Here is a 20,418-nt window from a genome sequence, read left to right on the forward strand (position 1 = left end):
GTTTACTTCAGCACTACCAGTGGGCATGACAGATTGCGCACAATATTATATTTAATTCAAAATAGTTATATAATGTATAGTTTCCATAATGACTCACCAATTCATCGCTCTGTTAAGAATGTCTTGTGTGTTAACCGTGAACATACTCTAATTAAACCAAACCCACACCCATACATGTAACCAGCATACCTTTACCTCAGGTAAGCAAGGTTTGGGTTAATCAACTGAGAGTTCATTGTATATGTGATGATAAGTTAACCTTGCTTTCTGGAGTACACCTCTGATGTTTAGATATTTATATACAACATTTTATATTTATTGCAAAGTATGCATCTTAAACATGCAAATATTTAAATAGTTTGAGAGTGAAGGGAAACTGACTTTACATAATTCACATAATTCACCTTTGGCGTAATTTTTACAGTTTTAAATTTTGGCGTAGTTATATATTCTTTGATTGGTGGCGGTTTCGCTGCATAATCATGGGTCATGTAGATTTTGCCAGGGTTTTCTGCTGTTGAACACAATAATTTAAAAAAGAGGTTGAAATAATGCAGGCTGATGTACCATCGATTAACAGCCTTATAGCTCACCCTACATCTGTCTGTAAAGGTTTGTTTGGGGGCAGCTGTGGCCTAATGGTTAGAGATTTGGACTTGTAACCAGAAGGTCGCAGGTTCAAGTCTCGGTGCTGGCAGGAGTTGTAGGTGGGAGGGAGTGAATGAACAGCGCTCTCTTCCACCCTCAATACCCATGGCTGAAGTGCCCTTGAGCAAGGCACTGAACCCCCAGTTGCTCCCCGGGCGCTGTATATAGCTGCCCACTGCTCCGGTGGTGTGTTCAGTTCTCACTGATGTGTGTGTGCACTTGGATGGGTTAAATGCAGAGCACCAATTTCGAGTATGGGTTACCATACTTGACAAATGTCACGACTTTCACTTTTTTTTTTTCACTTTCACTTAAGTTATTGTTAATTCCCCTATGGAGAACCCAACTTTTTTACTTCCAGAACCTGACTGTTGCTCTCCGGTGCTGTAGGTGAAAGATCTCCTCTGATTGGACAAAAGTGAGCACAGACAGATAGTTCAAAAGGACGAAGCCTGTTTGGACTCCTTTAGACCAAATCACAATTTGGCTAGAATGACTTAAAGGGCTATCTTTCTGACATTGAATGTTTTTCTCACTCATGCAACCAATGGCCTTTGACAGAGTAAGCGAGTTGAGGAGATAGAAACAAAGCCACAGACAATGTTCAACTGCATGCATGACTTTAATGTGTTTGCAGAAGGTTGACTTTAGTGACACTGCAGACTGCGTTCAGCTTCATAACAGCTGCTCCCATTACCAGCTAAATGCATATGACAGTGCGTGTTAGAGGTCCTGGGAGGACGTCTTCAGTTTTGGCCTTCCTAAAGACCTGTGCACAGCCCTTTTGCGGAAGGCTTTTTCCGCATGTTGTAGCTGCGGTGTTGAGGGACATGTGTTACCTGTGTCTGGTGACTTAGCTGCTTATTTTCCCCTTTAATTTCCTCCTGATGTCCGTCCTTCTGCATGGATGCCTGTGAAAGGGGCTGACAAAAAGCTCTCTGCTCTATAGCCGAGCCTGGACGCCAGGGGTGGAGGGCTCTGTTACACAGTGGCTTTGTTGTGAGCGCCGGGCTCTTTTCTTACATTTATCCACCCCATCTTGCTCTTTTTCTCCGGCCCTGTTTTTAAGTCAACGCTTCATGAAGAGAGAAAAGGAGAAAACAATGAGTCTGGACTCTGTTGTTCTTCTCTTCCCATGTGGTCACATGGGCTCCATGACACCCTCTTCTGGAACGGAGCAGCTCTACAGAACGTTTCGGAATGAAATACTAGCTTACTAAGTACTATGCAATATATACTGTATTTAATATATACTATAAATAGTGTATTCAGGTTACTAAATGAAAAAAAAAAATAGTATGCATACTTGAGAATGTTCATAATTCCTGTCTAACTGTACTTTGCATATTGTGTTATGATTGGTCTTCTTGCATTTAGTTGCATACTTGTATGTGATTATTCATTTTATTTTATTTTTCATTTTAATTTTTTTATTCTTCATTCATTTTTCGCTTTTTTCACAGCCGGATTTTAAAGTGTTCAAAAAAGATATAATTTGCTTCCAGTTCCAGTTGGGCACATTGCAATTATGGTGTACAGTATTCCTCTTGATGTGCTCTGGTTGCATTCTGTGCAATTGTAGCAGGTCTTTCAAAGTATTCAGTGCCTAGAGAAAATTTTAATACCATGAAGAGACCTCAAAAATTAAGCGTAAACATCCCCTCTGTCTCTCTCTTTCTCCTGCTCTTTCCCACTCAGACTGATGCTCATTATTATTGCACTGCAGTCAGATTTCAAATCTCGCTGGTAGCTCGGTTACAGAATACAGCACTCTAATAGCCTGAGGTCTGAGTTTAGCCAGCGCAGGGAGTGACTGGCAGATGTACATGCACTGAGCACATGCCACCCTGGGTTTCCTGTGCTGATCTTTGGCAAACAGGAAGACACTGGAGGTCTGAGTGCATTTGTGTGTTTTGATCTTTTTACCACAGCAGTTAAAGATTTAATGTGGCTGTATAACATAGGATGATATAGCATCTTAAGCTGTTGAAACTTAAGAGACGTGTGAGATAGAGTAGATATGTGATTGACGTGTGCGGCTGTAGGCATGTAGACGACATCATGCAAGTGATGACAGAATGACAGAGCGTTTACTATGGAGCTAAAAATCACATGCAAGCATCAACAAATTCACCTCAGCTATTTATAACTGTTTGGTGGCAAATAAACATTTGTTGCCTTCTTTTGGACACAAAATAGGAGTCAGTTTTCTTCTTCACTTTTTTTTTTTTTTTTTTTTTTTTTTTTTCAATTAATTCAGAACCAACCAATCCTAGTTAATTTTAGTGCATAGGACTAATATTTACTGATTTTGCGCATACAAAACAATTTTCATTTATTTTTTTCCTGACCTTGTTATACATGTGGTGTTCCTAGTCAAAAATGACTGGCCTACAAAAAATTGCTTGTAAATTTCTTGTTTTGCTATTTGCTATTACAGTTTTATAATGAGAGACTGGTCATTTTTGACTGGGAAATCCAAATTAGATAAAGGATGTTCACCACAGTACAAGGGTTAAATTTGTAAGCTTTATAAGAAGTGAATTATTAAGGTTATAATAAGAATTTAAAAGTAAAGTATAATGGTATGGCACCTTTAACATTGAATTCTCTCATTGACTTTTATCGCAAGAATGTTCGCAATTACTATCTAACAGTAATTTGAAAACTTTATTGCAATTCTTGTTCATAGTCAAGGCTAGTAACCAAAACGTTGCTGGTTTGATCCCCAAAAATGTGAGCTACGACTGCTGTTCCTTTGAGCAAGGCATTTTTCAAATTCCACTTTCCCTGGTATTGCGATAAATAAAGATTTCTTCAGTGTAAATTCTTTCCTCTGTACCAGAAGCCTGCAGTGAAAAAAAAAGAATTGAGAGAGAAGTGTGTATGGGGGAAAATGGCTACAGACGTTCAGGCAATGCATTGCGACAGGCGGTGAAACAGGGCAGCTGGCATTAGGGGCTGAATCTGGCTCTGTATGTGAGCTTGGACTCACCCAGAATCCCTCATGCTCTGCTCATTTACACTGTGGCTCATTAGCCTGATTAGCAAACTCTCTGTTACTCTTTCTCTCCATCAGTTGTTTTCTGGTTTCCCTTCCAACATTTTTTCAATGTCTCCTCAGGACCAATGATCAGCTGGTGGCCTTCCTGTCCAAATACAGAGATATGAATTTCATCAAGTCCCACGGGAGAGATAACGCTCGGTGAGTGCTGACGTGTGATCACGCTGATGGCTTATGGTGCCCAAGACACTTAACGTGTGCCAGTCGCACAGAAGGGTGTCTTTTTATAACAGACAAAAATACATTTGTAATTTGCATTGTTGATAATCGCCAACAGATTCATCAGAAAACAAGGTTTGGACCGGCTTTTCTTTGAGTGTGACACCCATATGTGGCGGCTTGGAGACAGGAAAATTCCAGAAGGCATATCCGTGGATGGAGGCTCTGACTGGTTTCTGTTGAACCGAATTTTCGTGGAGTATGTCATCAACTCTCAAGATGACCTTGTGACCAACATGAAACGTTTCTACGCATACACACTCTTACCTGCCGAGGTGAGACACCAAAATAATGCACAGTTCATGTTAAAGAAGTAAAATGTGTTGTTTTTCAGCAGAAATATCTAAATATTCTTAAAAGAATGAAAATGTACTTGCCTGAATAAGATATTTAGAGAATGTATATCACATTACATTTATTATTGGATTTTCTTATTTTGAACGAATCTAAATAAATTCATGAGTGGGGTTTAAGTTTAAAATAAGAAAAAAAATGGGGTAAGAAAAATGATGTATATTATTCTCATATTTGTGATAATATTATATATTCAAGATATATATAAAAAAAAAATTATCTTACACAATTTTCATTGTAAATCAGATTTATCTTGTTTTAAGGATTTTTAGATATTTTTTCCTACAAAAACAAAACAATAATAATGATAAAGAAAATGACTTTGCTTAATATTCCAAGGATTCTGCTACATTAATTCACTAGATTGGGGTTTCATTAATATTTCTCACTTATTCGTGAGTTTGAAGTTTACGATGATAAATTGAGTAAATTTCCAAAAAGCGAGATGAATTTGCATAGTTTTATTTGCTCATTTGCACTGTGTATTTGTTCATTTGAAATGACTCTGTCAATGTGTTAGTTTTAATGAAGGGCTTTTTGCTGTGCTGCGGCGAAATTGGATTCTTCGCTCCATCTAGGTCTAGTTATTCACCGTTGAGATATTGGATAGTGTGGCTTGAGAAGGCAATTGGCTCTTTTTCACTGATGTAGACATTTAACACACTAGACCTCCTGACAGGGCCATTCTGTTAGACATCCATCTTCGTTTTATCAGATGTCATTATTCTGTTTCAACCTCTTAGTCATCTGTTTTCTTCTCTTTCTCTTCACCTCTCACCGTCCCTTCCTATTTATCATCCTCCTCCCCGATCCTCTCTCTGTCTTCGCAGTCGTTCTTCCACACGGTTCTGGAGAACAGCCCGCACTGCCAGAGCATGGTGGACAACAACCTTCGTATCACTAACTGGAATCGAAAGCTGGGCTGCAAGTGTCAATACAAGCACATCGTGGACTGGTGCGGCTGCTCGCCGAACGACTTCAAGCCCTCGGACCTGCCCCGATTCCAGGTGAGCGTCTCGTACCCTTCCCGCGATGCTCTCTCACTCTTAGTCGTCCTCTCTGTGTCTGACTGTATCAGTGCAGCCGGTGCTAACAGGAACGGTTCAATGAACCCGATCAGTAGTTAAACACTTTTAAAACCGTTTCCGTGACAGCGCTGACCTCATGCCTGAAGGAGACCTACGCCACGTCCTGTTTAGACTGAATAAGCACAATAGGGCTTTAATTTACCTTAAACAAACACCTAATAGTGTGAGACCAGCTCTCCAGTCAGTAGCGATTTCAATCGTGATTAGAAATCCAATGAGACTCAACTAAAGGAAAGCCTTGCTAACTCGTGCCTACACAGGGGATCTGTAATTAACTCTGGCCGGCAGAAAAGGACGATGAGGGATCAATCGCGAGGCAGTCTCTCATCAAAAGGATTCTGGCATTGAGTCTAGTGTAGTGAAATGAGGCTGTGGAGCTTGACCGCAGCAGCCAGTTCTCTACCTTTAGTCTGGAAGTCTCTCATTAGCCTCCAGCACAGAGTCAATCTTAATGTGGTCATGCCCGACACCAGTGACTCACTCGCTCTACTGTAAACGGAGCTACAGTCCCTGTCGGAATGAGTTTTAAAGTTGTCATTCCCAGCCTGGTGATTTTCACATAGCTGGCTGTGCTTTGTTTTCCATTCTGCTGCAACCGAACTGCAACTTTGCATATTCTCTCTAGGCCTGTTTTTCTCCATGTCGTGTTGCTTTCGGTATGGTTTCACATTCGGCAGGCCGATTTCTCATAAACTCCCTACTGTGCGCTTGTGTGCCAAACCTTGACATCATCACCGTCTGCCACATCAGGAAGCTTTTGCCACTTGCTCGCTTTTTTCAAAACCAACCAGCTGACGAAGCCACTTTTGTTTTTACCCATTCAACCACAATGATGGATCTCGATGGTCATATATTCGAATTAAAGTACAATTTATTTCATTTTTAAGTTATTTTGGCCCTGTTTTATTTATAGCCAGTGTTTCCTGTTCTGAATAAGGGCTGAAAACCCAGCACAATCATCTGTGTATTTCGAGCATCGCTAAATGTTTACAGCCACAACTGCTCTTCATAATGGAGTCCTTTCACAGAGCCTGCGGTTAACTCATTCAGGCCTGTGCTGGGGGAAGGGTCTGCGAGTGTTTAGCGGGTCATTATCACTGAAGGCATGCCCTAAGTGAGTATTGAGTAATTATTCTGTCACAATACCTCCTTTCTCACAGACAGCTTTGAAGAAAAAGGACAATGGGAGAGGAAGGGAGGCTTGAAATGTGTCATGGCAGTTCAGTTTTCGTCCAGGCATTTCTCACCCCCACCCTGTAGAGGTCCAAACTGTATAAAGAGCTTCCTCAACATGCCTCTCCAAATCACTTTATTATATTTCTTATGCTTTCTCTCTTTCTCACATGTTCTTTGCCTTCTATAACTGTATAGCTGAATTCTGTTTAACGGGATAGTTCACCCAACAATGAAACTTCTGTCATTTACTCACACTTGTGTCACTCCAACCCTGTAAGACTTTCTCTTTTTTTGTGGAGCACTAAAGGAAATATTTTAAAGAATTGTACTGTTCACTCTTTTCTATGCAATAATAATAATAATAAAAAGAATCACGAGTTGCGAAGTCCTATTCATGAACAATTTCCAAATAAATACATCAGTCCAGTTTAACAGTCGGAATGATTTATGAATCAGTCTTTTGAAGCAGATCTTTCCAATGAATCACTTGATTTAGTTCATAGTAAACATTAGTCAGGTTCACTGCTAAATGGAATTTAAGTGTGGCACACACTGTATAAATGTTCTAGATCAGTGGTTCTCAACCACATTCCTGGAGGACCCCAACTCTGCACATTTTGCATGTCTCCTTTGTCTGACACACCCATTTCAAGTCTGTGAATATCTACTAATGAGAAGATGACCTGAATCAGGTGTGTTTGATTAAGGAGACATGCAAAATGTGCAGTGATGGGGGTCCTCCAGGAATGTGGTTGAGAACCACTGTTCTAGATCACATAATTTAACATTCACCATTGTTTTATGGAGTTTCTGATAACTGTAAGTACACCGTGTCTATACTGGATGCGGCGCTAAGCGACACAACAAATCCCCAACAGTAAACTGATGCCTTGTTCTATTTATGACGTACTGACACAGAGTTCAGATGATTTGCGACTGTCGCTTTGTGACTTCCAGTGTAGACAGACTTTAGCTGTTGCAGCGCAACACGACAACTGTCGCATCTGGTGTAGACACGGTGTAATTTTTTTTTTTTAGAAAGACGTTTTGTCAGCTGAACAATCGATATGTTGTTAAATAACAGTGCAATCTCTTGAATGCACTGCATTTCTATCCCTCACAGCCTTGTTTTCATTCCTGTCAGAAATTGTGGCACTACCCTGGCTACGTACTATTACCGTTTTAAATGATGATTTGTTTATAAATCGCACAGATCATGTTCTTCTGAACCTTATCTTTAGTGTTGCATGGAAGAAAAAAAGTCATATGAGGTTGGAAAGCCATGAGGATGAGTAAATGATGAAGAGTCTTAATTTTGGGGAATTTTCATTTTTATCTTCTAGGGCGGTCTCCTGAAAGATGTCTGTCAGGGGTCTGATGTTGCCTGAAAACTATTTCAAGCATGAAGATTTTTGATATTTTTGGTTCTTCACAGATGTTGTCCCTCTTCTTATCTGTTTTACGTTACATATGTTAGTCAGCGGGGAGGTGAGGTGGATGTGAATAAAAAGCAACACCACCGTATCATACCAGAGATATGCCACTTTGATTTTTATTTTTTGCCGTCAATTATCTCTGGAGAATTTCCGTTTCTGATTCTTTTAGCTTTTCCCCCCTTCTGGCACATCATACTGGATGGTGTGCCACGCTTTTCAGTTTTCAGTCGCTTCACTCTGTCACTATCTCTCTTTCTCTTCCTGCTTCTCACAGTCTCGGCAGGCTGTCTTGTCTGTCAGCGTCTCTTTGTCTTCACACTCACGCTCTCTGTTTCTTTCTCTCTCTGTCTTTGTCTCCATCAGCAAACCACCAGGCCCACATTCTTCGCAAGGAAGTTTGAAGCCAGTGTAAATCAAGAGATAGTGAATCAGCTGGACGTCTTCCTGTTCGGGAGTATGCCCCAGGGCACGCCGGGTCTCAAGGCCTACTGGGAGAATGTTTTTGATGAAGCGGATGGTATTCACAGCCTGTCCGATGCGCATCTCACTCACTATCATGCCTTCGCCCGATTGGGTCTGTCACGGACTGCTAACTCATTACAGGGTGACACCAGTGACAACAGCTGCAGGTCAGTACACAGTAGATTTTACTTTTCCTTGAAGTGCAAAATGAGTTGTCAGGATTTGCTCTTTGGGTTCAGGTGATCTAAATCTATTGTTTTGACTTGTTTGGGGTTTGCCATTAGCTTTTGTTGAATGGAAAAGAGCAGCTTGTTCCTTTCTGAAAATCAGTGGTTTACGTCAGGACCCAGATTTTACACTGGAAATCGTGAGACGACTTAAATTGGTTGATGGTAATTTAATGATGATGAATTCATATTCTGCAATCAATAATTCATAATTGCACATTATAGTCGGCACAAACCATATTTTAATTCTCATTGCAAGAGAACTTGTTTTTAATGTAGTTTATCTTATTTTACCTTCAATAGGGTTTATAGTTTCTAACAAGTGACAGATAGATTTGCACCAAAATTTACAAAGAATCTGATTGGATTCACAGCTTTTGATCTTGTGAAGAAAAATGTGAAATATTGTGGTATTTCAACCATTTTTAAAAGTCATTTTAAAATTATAGATAATTTAATCAATAATATTAATACTACACCCTCATTTTGATTATATATATTTAAATAAATATAGTAAAGAATTGGTATTTAATTTAATGCACTTTCAGCCCACTATGTTTTAATACATTTTGACTATTAATTTAGGTTAATTTACCATTAATTTTATTTTAACAATAATTTATTTAGTTGATTTTATTACTGTTGTACTCCATTAAAACCCATTAATATTTCTTCATTAAGATCTCCATAAATATGTTTGGACTGTGAAATATTTTACTTGAGTAATGATGCTGCGACTCTAGATCATCCTTTCTGATTGGCATCCCACCAATCACTGCTCTAAATAAATCATATTGTTTAAAAAATAATTTCATTTCAACTGAATTGTTTCTCTAATATTCATGTGTCCATGTTTTTGTTTGTGTGGGTTTTTCATAGTAATTATGTTATGTTTATAACTGTATGTATATTGGCATTCTGGCTATTCTGAAAGCTAAAGAAGTGCACACTCATTTGTGTTGTCTGCCGAGGGAAGTGCAGCTTTGTTTGATCTCACTTGCAGCAGATCTGAAGTTCCTCAGCTGTCCAAACATCTGTCATTATTGAGATAGAGAAGAGAGAGAGACGGACGGACAGAGCTGAGAGAGTTTGTCAGTCTGGCTGCTGTGTTTATGTGTTTATCAGTGCAGTAATGCCTGGCGTCGCTGCTGTTTCTGTGCGAGGAGAGCGCTGGCGCATTTAGACAAGTGAGCCACAGTATTTGGACCCTGCAGTATTTGGACTCATCAACACAAGGAGGCAGTTTTTGCTGGTTGGTGGGGGTTGGGTGGTGGCGCTCAGGGTCCACGAGTGAAGCAGCACTCTGTTTTTCGCAGCCCTCTGTGACATCAGCGGTGAGAGGCTGAGGTGGGCCGCTTGAATAGCTGCTCTGTTAGTCCCTGCGTGCAGCCCACCTCCTGCAGTGACAGAGGACGGGGGAGGAGGTGGGGGGTGCCGCACCGGTGTAAATATTTGCTGTTCTGCTTGTCAGGCAAGCGGTGCTGGAATGGAGCACCTCCAGCCTGTGCTGGAATACTGATGAGAGGCGGAGATCGCCTGTGTCTCTATCAGCTCCTGCTGCTCCTCCTTCTGTCTGTCTGTCTGAGTGTCTCACAGCCCAGCGCTTCACTCACCTCTCTACAAACCCACATCCAGAGAAAATAAACTTCACTCAGAATACAAAATTATTGGTTTGGTTGCTCAGAAGTTTTTTCAGGGGGGTTTGGGGTGAAGATACTGAAGACAATTACTAGTCAGATAACTGGTCTTAAGGAAGTTCTGTGTTGGTTTTTACAGTGCAAACTGTCTTAACCATTTATAATATATATATATATATATATATATGCACTACCGTTCAAATCTTTGGGGTTTGGGTTTTTTTAAATAAGTCTCTTATGCTCACCAAGGCATTTATTTTATCAAAAATACAGTAAAAACAGTAAAATTGTGAAATTATTACTTCAGTCTTAAGTGTCACATGATCCTTCAGAAATCATTATAATATACTGATGCTGATGTGGTGCATAAAGAACAATTTTGAAAACAATTGCACTGCTTATTATTTTTGTGGAAATCATGTTTTGTTTTGTTTTAAGAAGAGAAACCTTTTTGTTTTGAAACTTTATACATCTCTTTACTCTAACCTTTGATCAATTAATGCATTGTTAATGAAGACGGCATTGGCAAATGTGGCAGAAGTTAATTTTGCACCCTATATGCAAGGGTTGTGAATTTTTAAATGAGGGTTAAATGACTTCTTTTGTGCCTTTAGGTATTTTGCTATGGGACATCCTGTGTCTGTCCATGTCTACTTCCTGTCTGATGAGTTCCAGGGATACCTGGTCAGGCATCATGCCACCAACCTGGCAACCAGCAAACTGGAAACCCTGGAGACCTGGGTCATGCCTAAACAGTTCTTCAAGTTCACCAATCCACCCAATACCTTCAACAGACTGCAGTTTGCAGAGGTTAGTAAACTCACGGTATTACAATACACACACACAAACACAAACTGGAGAGGAAAGGTTTTTGTATATTCTGATAGGATGATGGGTAGCACATTTATGTATTTTCTGTTTGTCATTTTTATTCATGAACAAACTGTCATCGGGCAGTTTTTCATAAATAAAAGTTTTAAGACAATGCTTATTTTCTTCTGGCTCACTGCAGTAGAAATGTCTTGGCAGTCTATAGGTGCAGAATCACCCCCGCAGTACCCTCAGAAGGTATGCATAGCTAAGAAAATTGACCTCTGAATATTATTGGCAATCTTACACTGCTGCACATTGTGCTTGACATACTCCGTTAAACAACCAATAATTCAGGCGTTCTTCATTGATTTAGCTGTCAGGCAGCGCCATACCTGTCATCTTGCCCTTTGGCGTAATCGGTGATTTGTCTGCCATGAGTATGGGGATAAAATAATGACTTCACGCTGAACTGCCCTCAGTTTATCTGTTGGAAGCCAAGGGTACATGTTCGGTTTCAGACACAAGAGTTAAGATGCGGATAGATGACTTGAAACTGGATGTGAACATCTCTAAATAGCTAATATGTTTTTAAAATATCCGGTACAAATGACAGACTAACTTTTGCTGATGAAAGAGACAAGCAATTCAAATTAAAGGTGAACAATTGCTCTCCTCTATTTTTAATTCAAATATTTAATTTTTAAATAATAATAATAATGTGAGTAATAAAAATAAATAATATTTGCTTTGTCATGCATGCAATTTTTCAGATGTATACTTTTCATTTGAAGGCTGGAGTAATGGTGGCATTTTAAAATATAATAAAATAGCAAATAGTTATTATACATTGTAATAATATTTCACAATGTTACAATATTTTGATAAAGTAAATTCAGGTTTTATGAGAATAAGAGACTTCTTTCAAAAACATTAAAACAAATCTTACAGACACCAAACTTTTGAGTTTTAATGTATTATATATTATAATGCATTTATATATATATATATATATATATATATATATATATATATATATATATATATATATATATATATATATATATATATATATATATATATATATTATTGTATATAAATGTATGGCTAGTAAATGTTCTTAATTCATCTGTGTTGAAAAAAGTTTGGAGCCTGTCTGGACTCATTTCCCAGAATCCATCGTTGGGGGGACACCTGTAGACAAGACAGCAGAGCTGTAAATTGCTTAAACCAAATCCAGCTGGGTCTCAGGCATCTCCCCAACAGAATGATCAAATTGATTTGCCATGTTTTACTGAGGTGCGAGCACGGCCAAGAAGAGATAAGTACTTGAATTTGACTTTTTGAAATTTAAGTCCTGAAAAACAGCCATATTTATGTAAAGGTTCTTGAAAAGTACTTGAATGTTTAAAAGGCAGTATATATAAAATTAGTGTTAATTTTTGTTTTCGTCTTGTCTTCTCGCAAAATTAACGATGCAGCGCGTCTGATATAAATGCAGAGGTGTTTCTCCTGACTTTTAGCAGCTCACGAGATCTCATGATATTACTCCTGGATGTAATAAAAGCGGTCTTGTGATATCAGTAAAAAGCTGATTTTGTGGTAAAAGCTTTGATAGTGCTTGCATCATATTGTTCGGTCTTTTAAAACAAATAAACTCATTGTTTAGCACTCATATAATAAACAAAATAAAGTCTGAGTATATTTGAGCATCTCTGTTATAACTTACAGGCAAACAACACACATCCATCTCAGCCGCTCGGGAAACAAACTCTTCCTTCGGCATATATGCTGTGAGTTTGGGCTGCTTAACATTCATCTGGGAAAACAGTGTGTATTATCTCTCTAGATTTATAACGTAAATCATTTATAAAACTATGCAAACACAGGAGAATACATCAACATATTTCTATTAAGCCGTATGTGATTTGTTGTACATCGCGATTTCAAAATAAAAGTTCAAACCCTCGCTCTGAGTTTGCATGTAGCCAAATTAGAAAATGACGTGGATTTAAACATCGTTGAATCATGCTGTAAAGTGAAACATTGCCAGGCCATTGGCGCCCATCTGCAGGTATTTGTAAAAATACATAATGTACTTAAGTAGGTTATGTTCATATTTATAATCATATTACATATTTTAACAGTGATGTTCAATAAATCCATGTGATTACTTGGTTTTGACACTTTATTTGAACCAACTATTATTGTCTCATCTTTAGTTTAATATATGTGACCCTGGACCACAAAACCAGTCTTAAGTCGCTGGGGTATGTTTTTAGCAATAGCCAAAAACAACATTGTATGGGTCAAAATTAGAAATTTTTCTTTTATGCCAAAAATCATTAGAGCCACTTTCACACTGCACGTTGGTCCCGGAAAATTGCAGGATCGCCTTCTGTGTGAACACAAACACGTCCCGGGATTGATCCTGGGATCGATCCCATGTTGGGGACCTAGTAACATTGCAGGGTTCAGTTCCGGAACGAGCTCTGTGTGAACAAAAGCCAGAACCACTGCCGTAAAGAGTGTGTCGTAGTGATGTCGTAGACATTATCATGCGACTCTTTTACCAGGTGTTTTCGTTCGCAACGAAACAAATATGTGCAAACTGTAATGAAGCAGAGATCAGTTAGCTCCTCACTATCCGCGCTGAAGCTGAGATCGTTCGCCAGCTTAATCAAAACATAAATCACCTCATACATCAGACTCGTACATTACACGTCACATCTCGATGTCACGTGTCTTTATGGGACCTTTACATGTTGTGTGTGAACGCATGTACATATTCCGGGAAATCACTGCCAGTGTGAAAGGGGCAAAATCTAGCGACCCGGGAACAATTGCCGGGACACATTACCTGTGTATTTTCCAGAATCACAGTCTGAAAGGGGCTTTGGGTATTAAGTAAAGATCATGTTCCATGAAGATATTTTGTAAATTTCCTACTGTAAATATATCAAAATTTAATTTTTGATTAGTAATATGCATTGCTAAGAATTCATTTGGACAATTTCAAAGGCTATTTTCTTAGTATTTACATTTTTTTGCACCCTCACATTCCAGATTTTTAAATAGTTGTATCTCTGCCAAATATTGTCTGATCTTAATAAACCATACATCAATGGAAAGCTTATTCATTCAGTTTTCAAATCATGTGTAAATCTCAATTTCGAAAAATTGACCCTTAAGACTAGTTTTGTGGTCCAGGGTCAATATAAAGCCTTTTTTTCACTTAGGTCTATTTTTATTACAAAAAAATATCAGATTACTCAGTTGTCAAAAATAAACAGTAGATTACTTGATTACCAAGATGATCATTAGTTACGGCTCTAGATTAGTTAAATGTTTCAAAATACAACTACATTGTTTTGCTTTTTGTGATTAAAAGACACATATTTTGTCATTGAAAATGTCTTAAAAATAGTATTAAAATATTGTATCGTTCTAGTAAACCAAATATCTGTATTTTGTCTCATCTCATGAGCTAAGTGTATTGTCACACCCCTAGTGTCTACAAGCATGATATAGCTCATAATTTTCCAAGTGTATGATGAAGCTTTTACTCTTCAGGTCAATTATATATTCATAAAAAATCACTTTGAATAAGGAAAGCGATAACTTTGCCATAGTATCTTTTCAAGTTGCCACAGACATTGCATGCTTTGCATGTGCTGCACTTTATTTGTACCATTTTGTTTTATTAATTTATTCATTAGAATTTGAAAGATTATGACAATATTGTGATCTCTGATTTTAGTCCTTGAAAACGAAAAAAGTAGTGCTTGAAAAGTCCTTGAAAGTCCTGAAATTTAATTTTGCAGTTTCTGTACGAACCCTGGGGACAGGTCAACTGTAAGAGACTCCAGCTGTCAGTCACGTCCTTCAGTACAAAACTCTGTTGTTTTGTGGCCAGGGTTAGTTAACGTTAGACGGCTTCAAGCCACCAGCACCCACCATCCCTCAAGTCAAATTACCTCACAGTGGGAGAAACATTACACTGGGCACTGCTGATCGTTGGATGCAATTATGCTCATCTCAGTTGGTACTGGCTGTCCCAATTGATGCCATCTGTTTACTTACGATGGGATCTTGTGCAATTTATTTGGCTGTATGTGCCTCTCTTAGGGAGCCACCGGTATGTTCAGAGCTCAGACTTCCCAGTACTCTGGTTTCTTAGGGGGCTGAATTTCAAGGATACAGAAAGCTTGTACAGCTTCCATAGCAATGAGGGCATGTGTGGTGTCTGGAGAATGAAAATTAAAAGAAAACCTATTTTTTAAAAGACTTTTATTTTGCAAGGATGCATTAAATTGATCAGTTAAGTGACAGTAAATTATAATGTACAATGTTACAAACAATTTATATTTTAAATAAATTCTGTTCTTTTAAACTTTATATTCATCAAAGAATCCTGAAAAATTTATCATATTTCCATAAAAATATTAAGCAGCACTGTTTTCTACAATAATAATAATACATTAATAAACATTGGTTTGTGTCAATAAAGGGGTACTTGAGCCTTACTCACGGGGCTGTGAATGTACATTAGGCTAAAAGATTGGGGGGAAGTGCTCTTGACTTTCTTATTAATTATCTGTTCTTTGTTGTTTTTTCTCAATCATCAGATTGGAACAGACTGGGATGCTAAGGAAAGGATATTCCGGAACTTTGGGAATCTGATGGGACCCATGGACGAGCCTGTGGGAATGCAGAAATGGGGAAAAGGGTCAAATGTGACCATGACTGTGGTGTGGATTGACCCCACCAATGTCATCGCTGCCACCTACGACATCCTGATCGACGCCAGTGCTGAGTTCACTCACTACAGGCCTCCGCTGAACCTGCCCCTGCGGCCCGGCATGTGGACCGTACGTGTGCTGCACCTCTGGAGCCCTGTGGCAGAGACACGCTTTCTCATCACTCCCCTTACCCACCACAAACACCTGCCTATACGCCAAGGTGAGAGTTACACTGTAGACTGAAGATGACATGATTCACCAACCGGTTCTTTTTGATGATTCAGTGGAACTGATTCCAAAGTGTGGGTAAAAATGTGAGTTGGGCGACATGATAGAATTTATGTTGCCTAATTAAAAAGATAGTGATAAACCATGTATTTAACGACATTTTTAATAAAAAAAAAAAAAATACACTGCGTGATGAATCAAATAATTCAGTCTTTTTGATGATTCAGTGGAACTGATTCCAAAGTGTGAGAATCTTAAAAATGTGGGTAAAAATGTGAGTTGGGCGACATGATAGAATTTATGTTGCCTAATTAAAAAGATAGTGATAAACCATGTATTTAACAACATTTTTAATAAAAAAAATAAAAATACACTGCCTGAAGAATCAAATAATTCAGTCAATCATTATTGAATCTATTTTTTGAAACAAACCATTTGAACAAAACAGTTTCCTAAAATGAATTAAACTTTTTAACGCTACACTTTACAACGTGTTTATTGTTATTAAATTAACTAAAATTAACTATTTAATATTATAACTGTTTAATTGTATTTAATATTAACTAAATAAACTATGTAATATCTATTAAAAATAATTTAAATGTCAAATGAAATAAAGCTAAAATATAATAACATAAATATTAGATGAAAAGTTTTCCTTGGCAAGAGCTGAAATAAAATAAGATACTAAGAACTAATATTATTACTAATACTAAAATAAAATTTTATTTAAATCTAACATAAAAAAAACTCATATAAATGACATAATGTAACAAAATAACATAAAATATGACACAATATATAATAAATGCTATAATAGTATATAATTAAAATACACTAGATTGCATACTCAGTACCAACTAAATTTTTTTTTTTTTTTTTGAAGACCATAGTCTGATACTATGGTACGCTGTATATTAAACTGCCTCAACCTTTCAGGTCACCCCCCCACCACCACCACCACTTTCAAAGGCACTTTCTGCCTTCACGTCTAGCTCTGTGCCTGGGCCGCTTGGTTGCCTATATATAGCCCCAGCTCACAGTCACGAATGAGTAATACACCATGCCGGGTCACCTTTCATTGGAATAAACTCAAAAAGATTACTGTGAAGGGGCCGCGATGGTATCTCTAGCACATTAGGGACATTTCGAAATAAGTGTGGTGTGCGGTCAACAGCAGATCTGTCCTCAAAACGCTCCTAATGAGGGAGAGCTTGTGATTGCGTTTCGGTGTGCACCTGTCGAGGGAATGGGCGGGTGATAAACACACGTGATTTACCAGATTGTCGTGTGATTAATGTCTACGGCAGGCACCGAGTCCTTTTGCGCACCGTGTCTCTGCACCCACAGCTAATAAAAGTTCATGGAGTGTTTTTATGCGGCCCAGGCCTATCTATGCACTTCCTATGATTGTGAAATGGCATGTTCTGGAAAAGAGGTGGGCGAACCTGGAGAGGGGGGTCAGGAAGAGACACAGAGGGTGATCTGTGATGGGCAGCTAGAGAGAGAAGTGTGAGGAGCCCCAGGAATTCACAGCTTTACCTCCAGGGCCGACGTGTCTGTCCTTACAGCTGAATGAGCTGTTTTTAGCCGTCTGGTGTTAGATCATGTGATGCAGGCTAGTGATCTTGTTTATGTGTGAAGATGTGTTTAATATGTAAATTAAAAGTATAGATATTGTATGCCATTTTGATAGAGATTTTGTAAAATCTCAGCTGTACAGTTTTTTTCATGCCCTCAAAAAGAGACTGAATATGTTAAAACTAAAACTACTCAGTAAATGTTAAGCATAAAGCATCCTGTGTATGCAGACTCGTCATCTTTTTTCATCATCTTTCTTAGAAATCTTCTGATACATTATAAATAAATGTCTTTACTGTTACTTTTGATAAATTAAATGTCTTTGTGGAATATTAAAAAAAAACTAATAAAAAAACTAAAGCAAATAGCAGAATTACTAAAACTAAATTTAAAAACTGAAAAAAGCTCCTTCAAAATAATTCTAAAATAACATTGGATTAAGATTTTTACCCACACAAATATAATAATCTCATCATTACATGACCAATAACCTCCCATCCACCAGCTGAACACACAAACTCATCACTAACAAAACTTAAAGCTAATGTGAATGTTACATACTTTCTTTTCTTTAAAGTTCACTGCACATATATAAATCCGCAAGCAACAGCTCCCATAAATGAAGAAAATGCAAAAAGTCCTTGAGTTGTCTTTTTTCCCCAAAAAATTAAATCAGGGAGACTGTTCTTTATTTTTTATGTCTAAAAAAAAAGTGAAATTTTCCAGCAAATTCAGTCATAATCCTGGTTTTGCTTTGCTTGCATTAAGTCCTTGTGTGTTCTCATGAAAAAAAAAAACTTTTTTTTTTCTCCCTCACAGAGGATGCTTTAAGAACGCATAACGGGCCAGCCAAGAACAGCTACATGGAGCAGAGTTTCCATGGCTTGAACCCCATCCTCAACATCCCGGTCCACCTGGGTCAGGTCGAAGCAGCCGAACACAACGCAGAGCTTACGGGGCCCGAGCTGGAGCGCTGGGTGGACAGTCTAGTGGGCGAGGTGTGGTCAGCTGTGGACGTGTGTTCAACGGGCCCCAGTGGCTGTCCGGTCATGCAGACTTGCAGGGAAACGATATGGAGCTCTCTCAGCCCGGACCCAAAGTCCCAGCTGGGCTCACCCAAAACCAACGGACGAATCAGGTAGCAGCATTCACTGCCCTGAAGAACCCGCCTTTTTTCATTCCTTAGGCCGTTTTGTTTTTTGTTATTTATTTTCCAGCATCGCTCATGTGAATATGAGCAAAACGGCCCTCTTTCAAACGCAAGACACAGGGCCTCAAAACTGTACGCTGGGAAGTTTTTGATGAATTTTTATTTTATTTTTTATTTTTTTATGTGTACCCTCTCAAACTCTTGAGTGCTCTATTGACGTGAGTGCTGTCAGGCTTCTCTATATTTTATTTATTTTGATTACTGTGATTGAATCTTCGTCAACTGGAAGCAGCAGGTGATGCCTTAATGTGGGTGTTACAGCTGAATGCTGGGATTGGGATCTTAAGCACAGAATGGATCTTAACACTGGTTGTAAGACCAAAAGGGATGTTTGAATACTAAACCTCTATATTTAAAAGCAAACACACTTGCACCTAACATAAATGATAGGAGTGTTTTTCGACCTTTACCTTATTAAAACTAGTGTTTCAAATCGTATATAACTGTCCATTGCACAACATTGTTTCTTTTAAATGCTTCCATTTTAATAAGGCTTTCACTGGATCAAATGCATTCAAACAGGCATTTAAATCCCTCAAACTCCCCTAATAAAGTCTCATATTAAGTTTTAATCAGTTATTGGTTGAAAAACATCTGTTTTTAATAAAAACTGAGCTTTTGACAAGTAAAAGAGATCCAGTGTCATGCAAGATGCCAACCTCCACAGAATCCTATTAGCTTGGTAGCTACGATTAATAAAAAATACAAATAGTTGATGGTTAGATGTGTGTCAAGCTAGCAGGCTGATCAACTATCAGTATGCTAAGCTGGCAGGATAAATATTTAGTGGTATGCTAAATGCTAACAGGCTTATAGGCTAGAGATATGCAAAGCTAGCGGGCCGGATAGCTTACAAGCTAACAGGAAACAGAACAGGGAATGTTTAATTTGAACATTTTTAGCTTTCGTTATATAATGTGATAAATACTACCATTCAAAAGTTTGAGGTCAGTATTATTTTTTAAAGAAGTCTCTTATTCTTACCAAAGCTACATTTATTTGATCAAAAATACAGTAAAAACAAATAAAAAAAAAAACCTTTTGTAATATATTTTAAAATGTAATTTATTCCCGTGATGTCAAAGCTGAATTTTAAGCATCATTCTCCAGTCTTCAGTGTCACATGATCCTTAAGAAATCACTCTAATATGATGATCAAGAAACATTTCTGATTATCATCGGTGTTGAAAACACTTGTGCTGCTGAATATTTTTGTGGCATTTTTTTTTTTTTTTTGAACAGTAGTGTAAAAGACATTTGTAATCAGGCATCAAATAGAGTACTCAATAAAGTTATTTTAGTCAGTTAGTTAGCTTTAGGGTCCAAGAGGGTTAGGATTCTGTGGAGAGGTCAAAACTTGCACGATATCGAGCCACAATTCTTTAAGCGAGAGAGTCTAGAGTATTTCGTGCTCTGGAGTCAGAGACTGACTGAAGTGTCGTTCTGTCTGAATGCTGTTCCCCTTCAGGCTGTCGAAACTTGAAATGGAAGGTGCCAGCTGTGCTGGCACAGCACAAAAAAAATGTCATTTCTTTG

General features: G+C 38.2%; 1 protein-coding gene across 1 annotated transcript in view; it reads left to right on the forward strand.

Moving 5' to 3' along the window:
- The window catches only part of xylt1 (xylosyltransferase I), a 65,368-nt gene extending 45,455 nt beyond the window's left edge, over positions 1–19,913 (forward strand). Inside the window, exons 5-11 of the mRNA XM_042726105.1 lie at positions 3,773–3,853; positions 3,990–4,206; positions 5,116–5,292; positions 8,349–8,614; positions 10,926–11,121; positions 15,750–16,083; positions 18,492–19,913. Coding sequence (XP_042582039.1) covers positions 3,773–3,853; positions 3,990–4,206; positions 5,116–5,292; positions 8,349–8,614; positions 10,926–11,121; positions 15,750–16,083; positions 18,492–18,814 — 1,594 coding nt within the window. The 3' untranslated portion in view covers positions 18,815–19,913. The remainder of the gene's footprint in view (positions 1–3,772; positions 3,854–3,989; positions 4,207–5,115; positions 5,293–8,348; positions 8,615–10,925; positions 11,122–15,749; positions 16,084–18,491) is intronic.
- Positions 19,914–20,418: the final 505 nt, after the last annotated feature.

The sequence above is a fragment of the Cyprinus carpio genome, chromosome A3, assembly GCF_018340385.1.
Source record: "Cyprinus carpio isolate SPL01 chromosome A3, ASM1834038v1, whole genome shotgun sequence".
Classification (NCBI taxonomy): domain Eukaryota; kingdom Metazoa; phylum Chordata; class Actinopteri; order Cypriniformes; family Cyprinidae; genus Cyprinus; species Cyprinus carpio.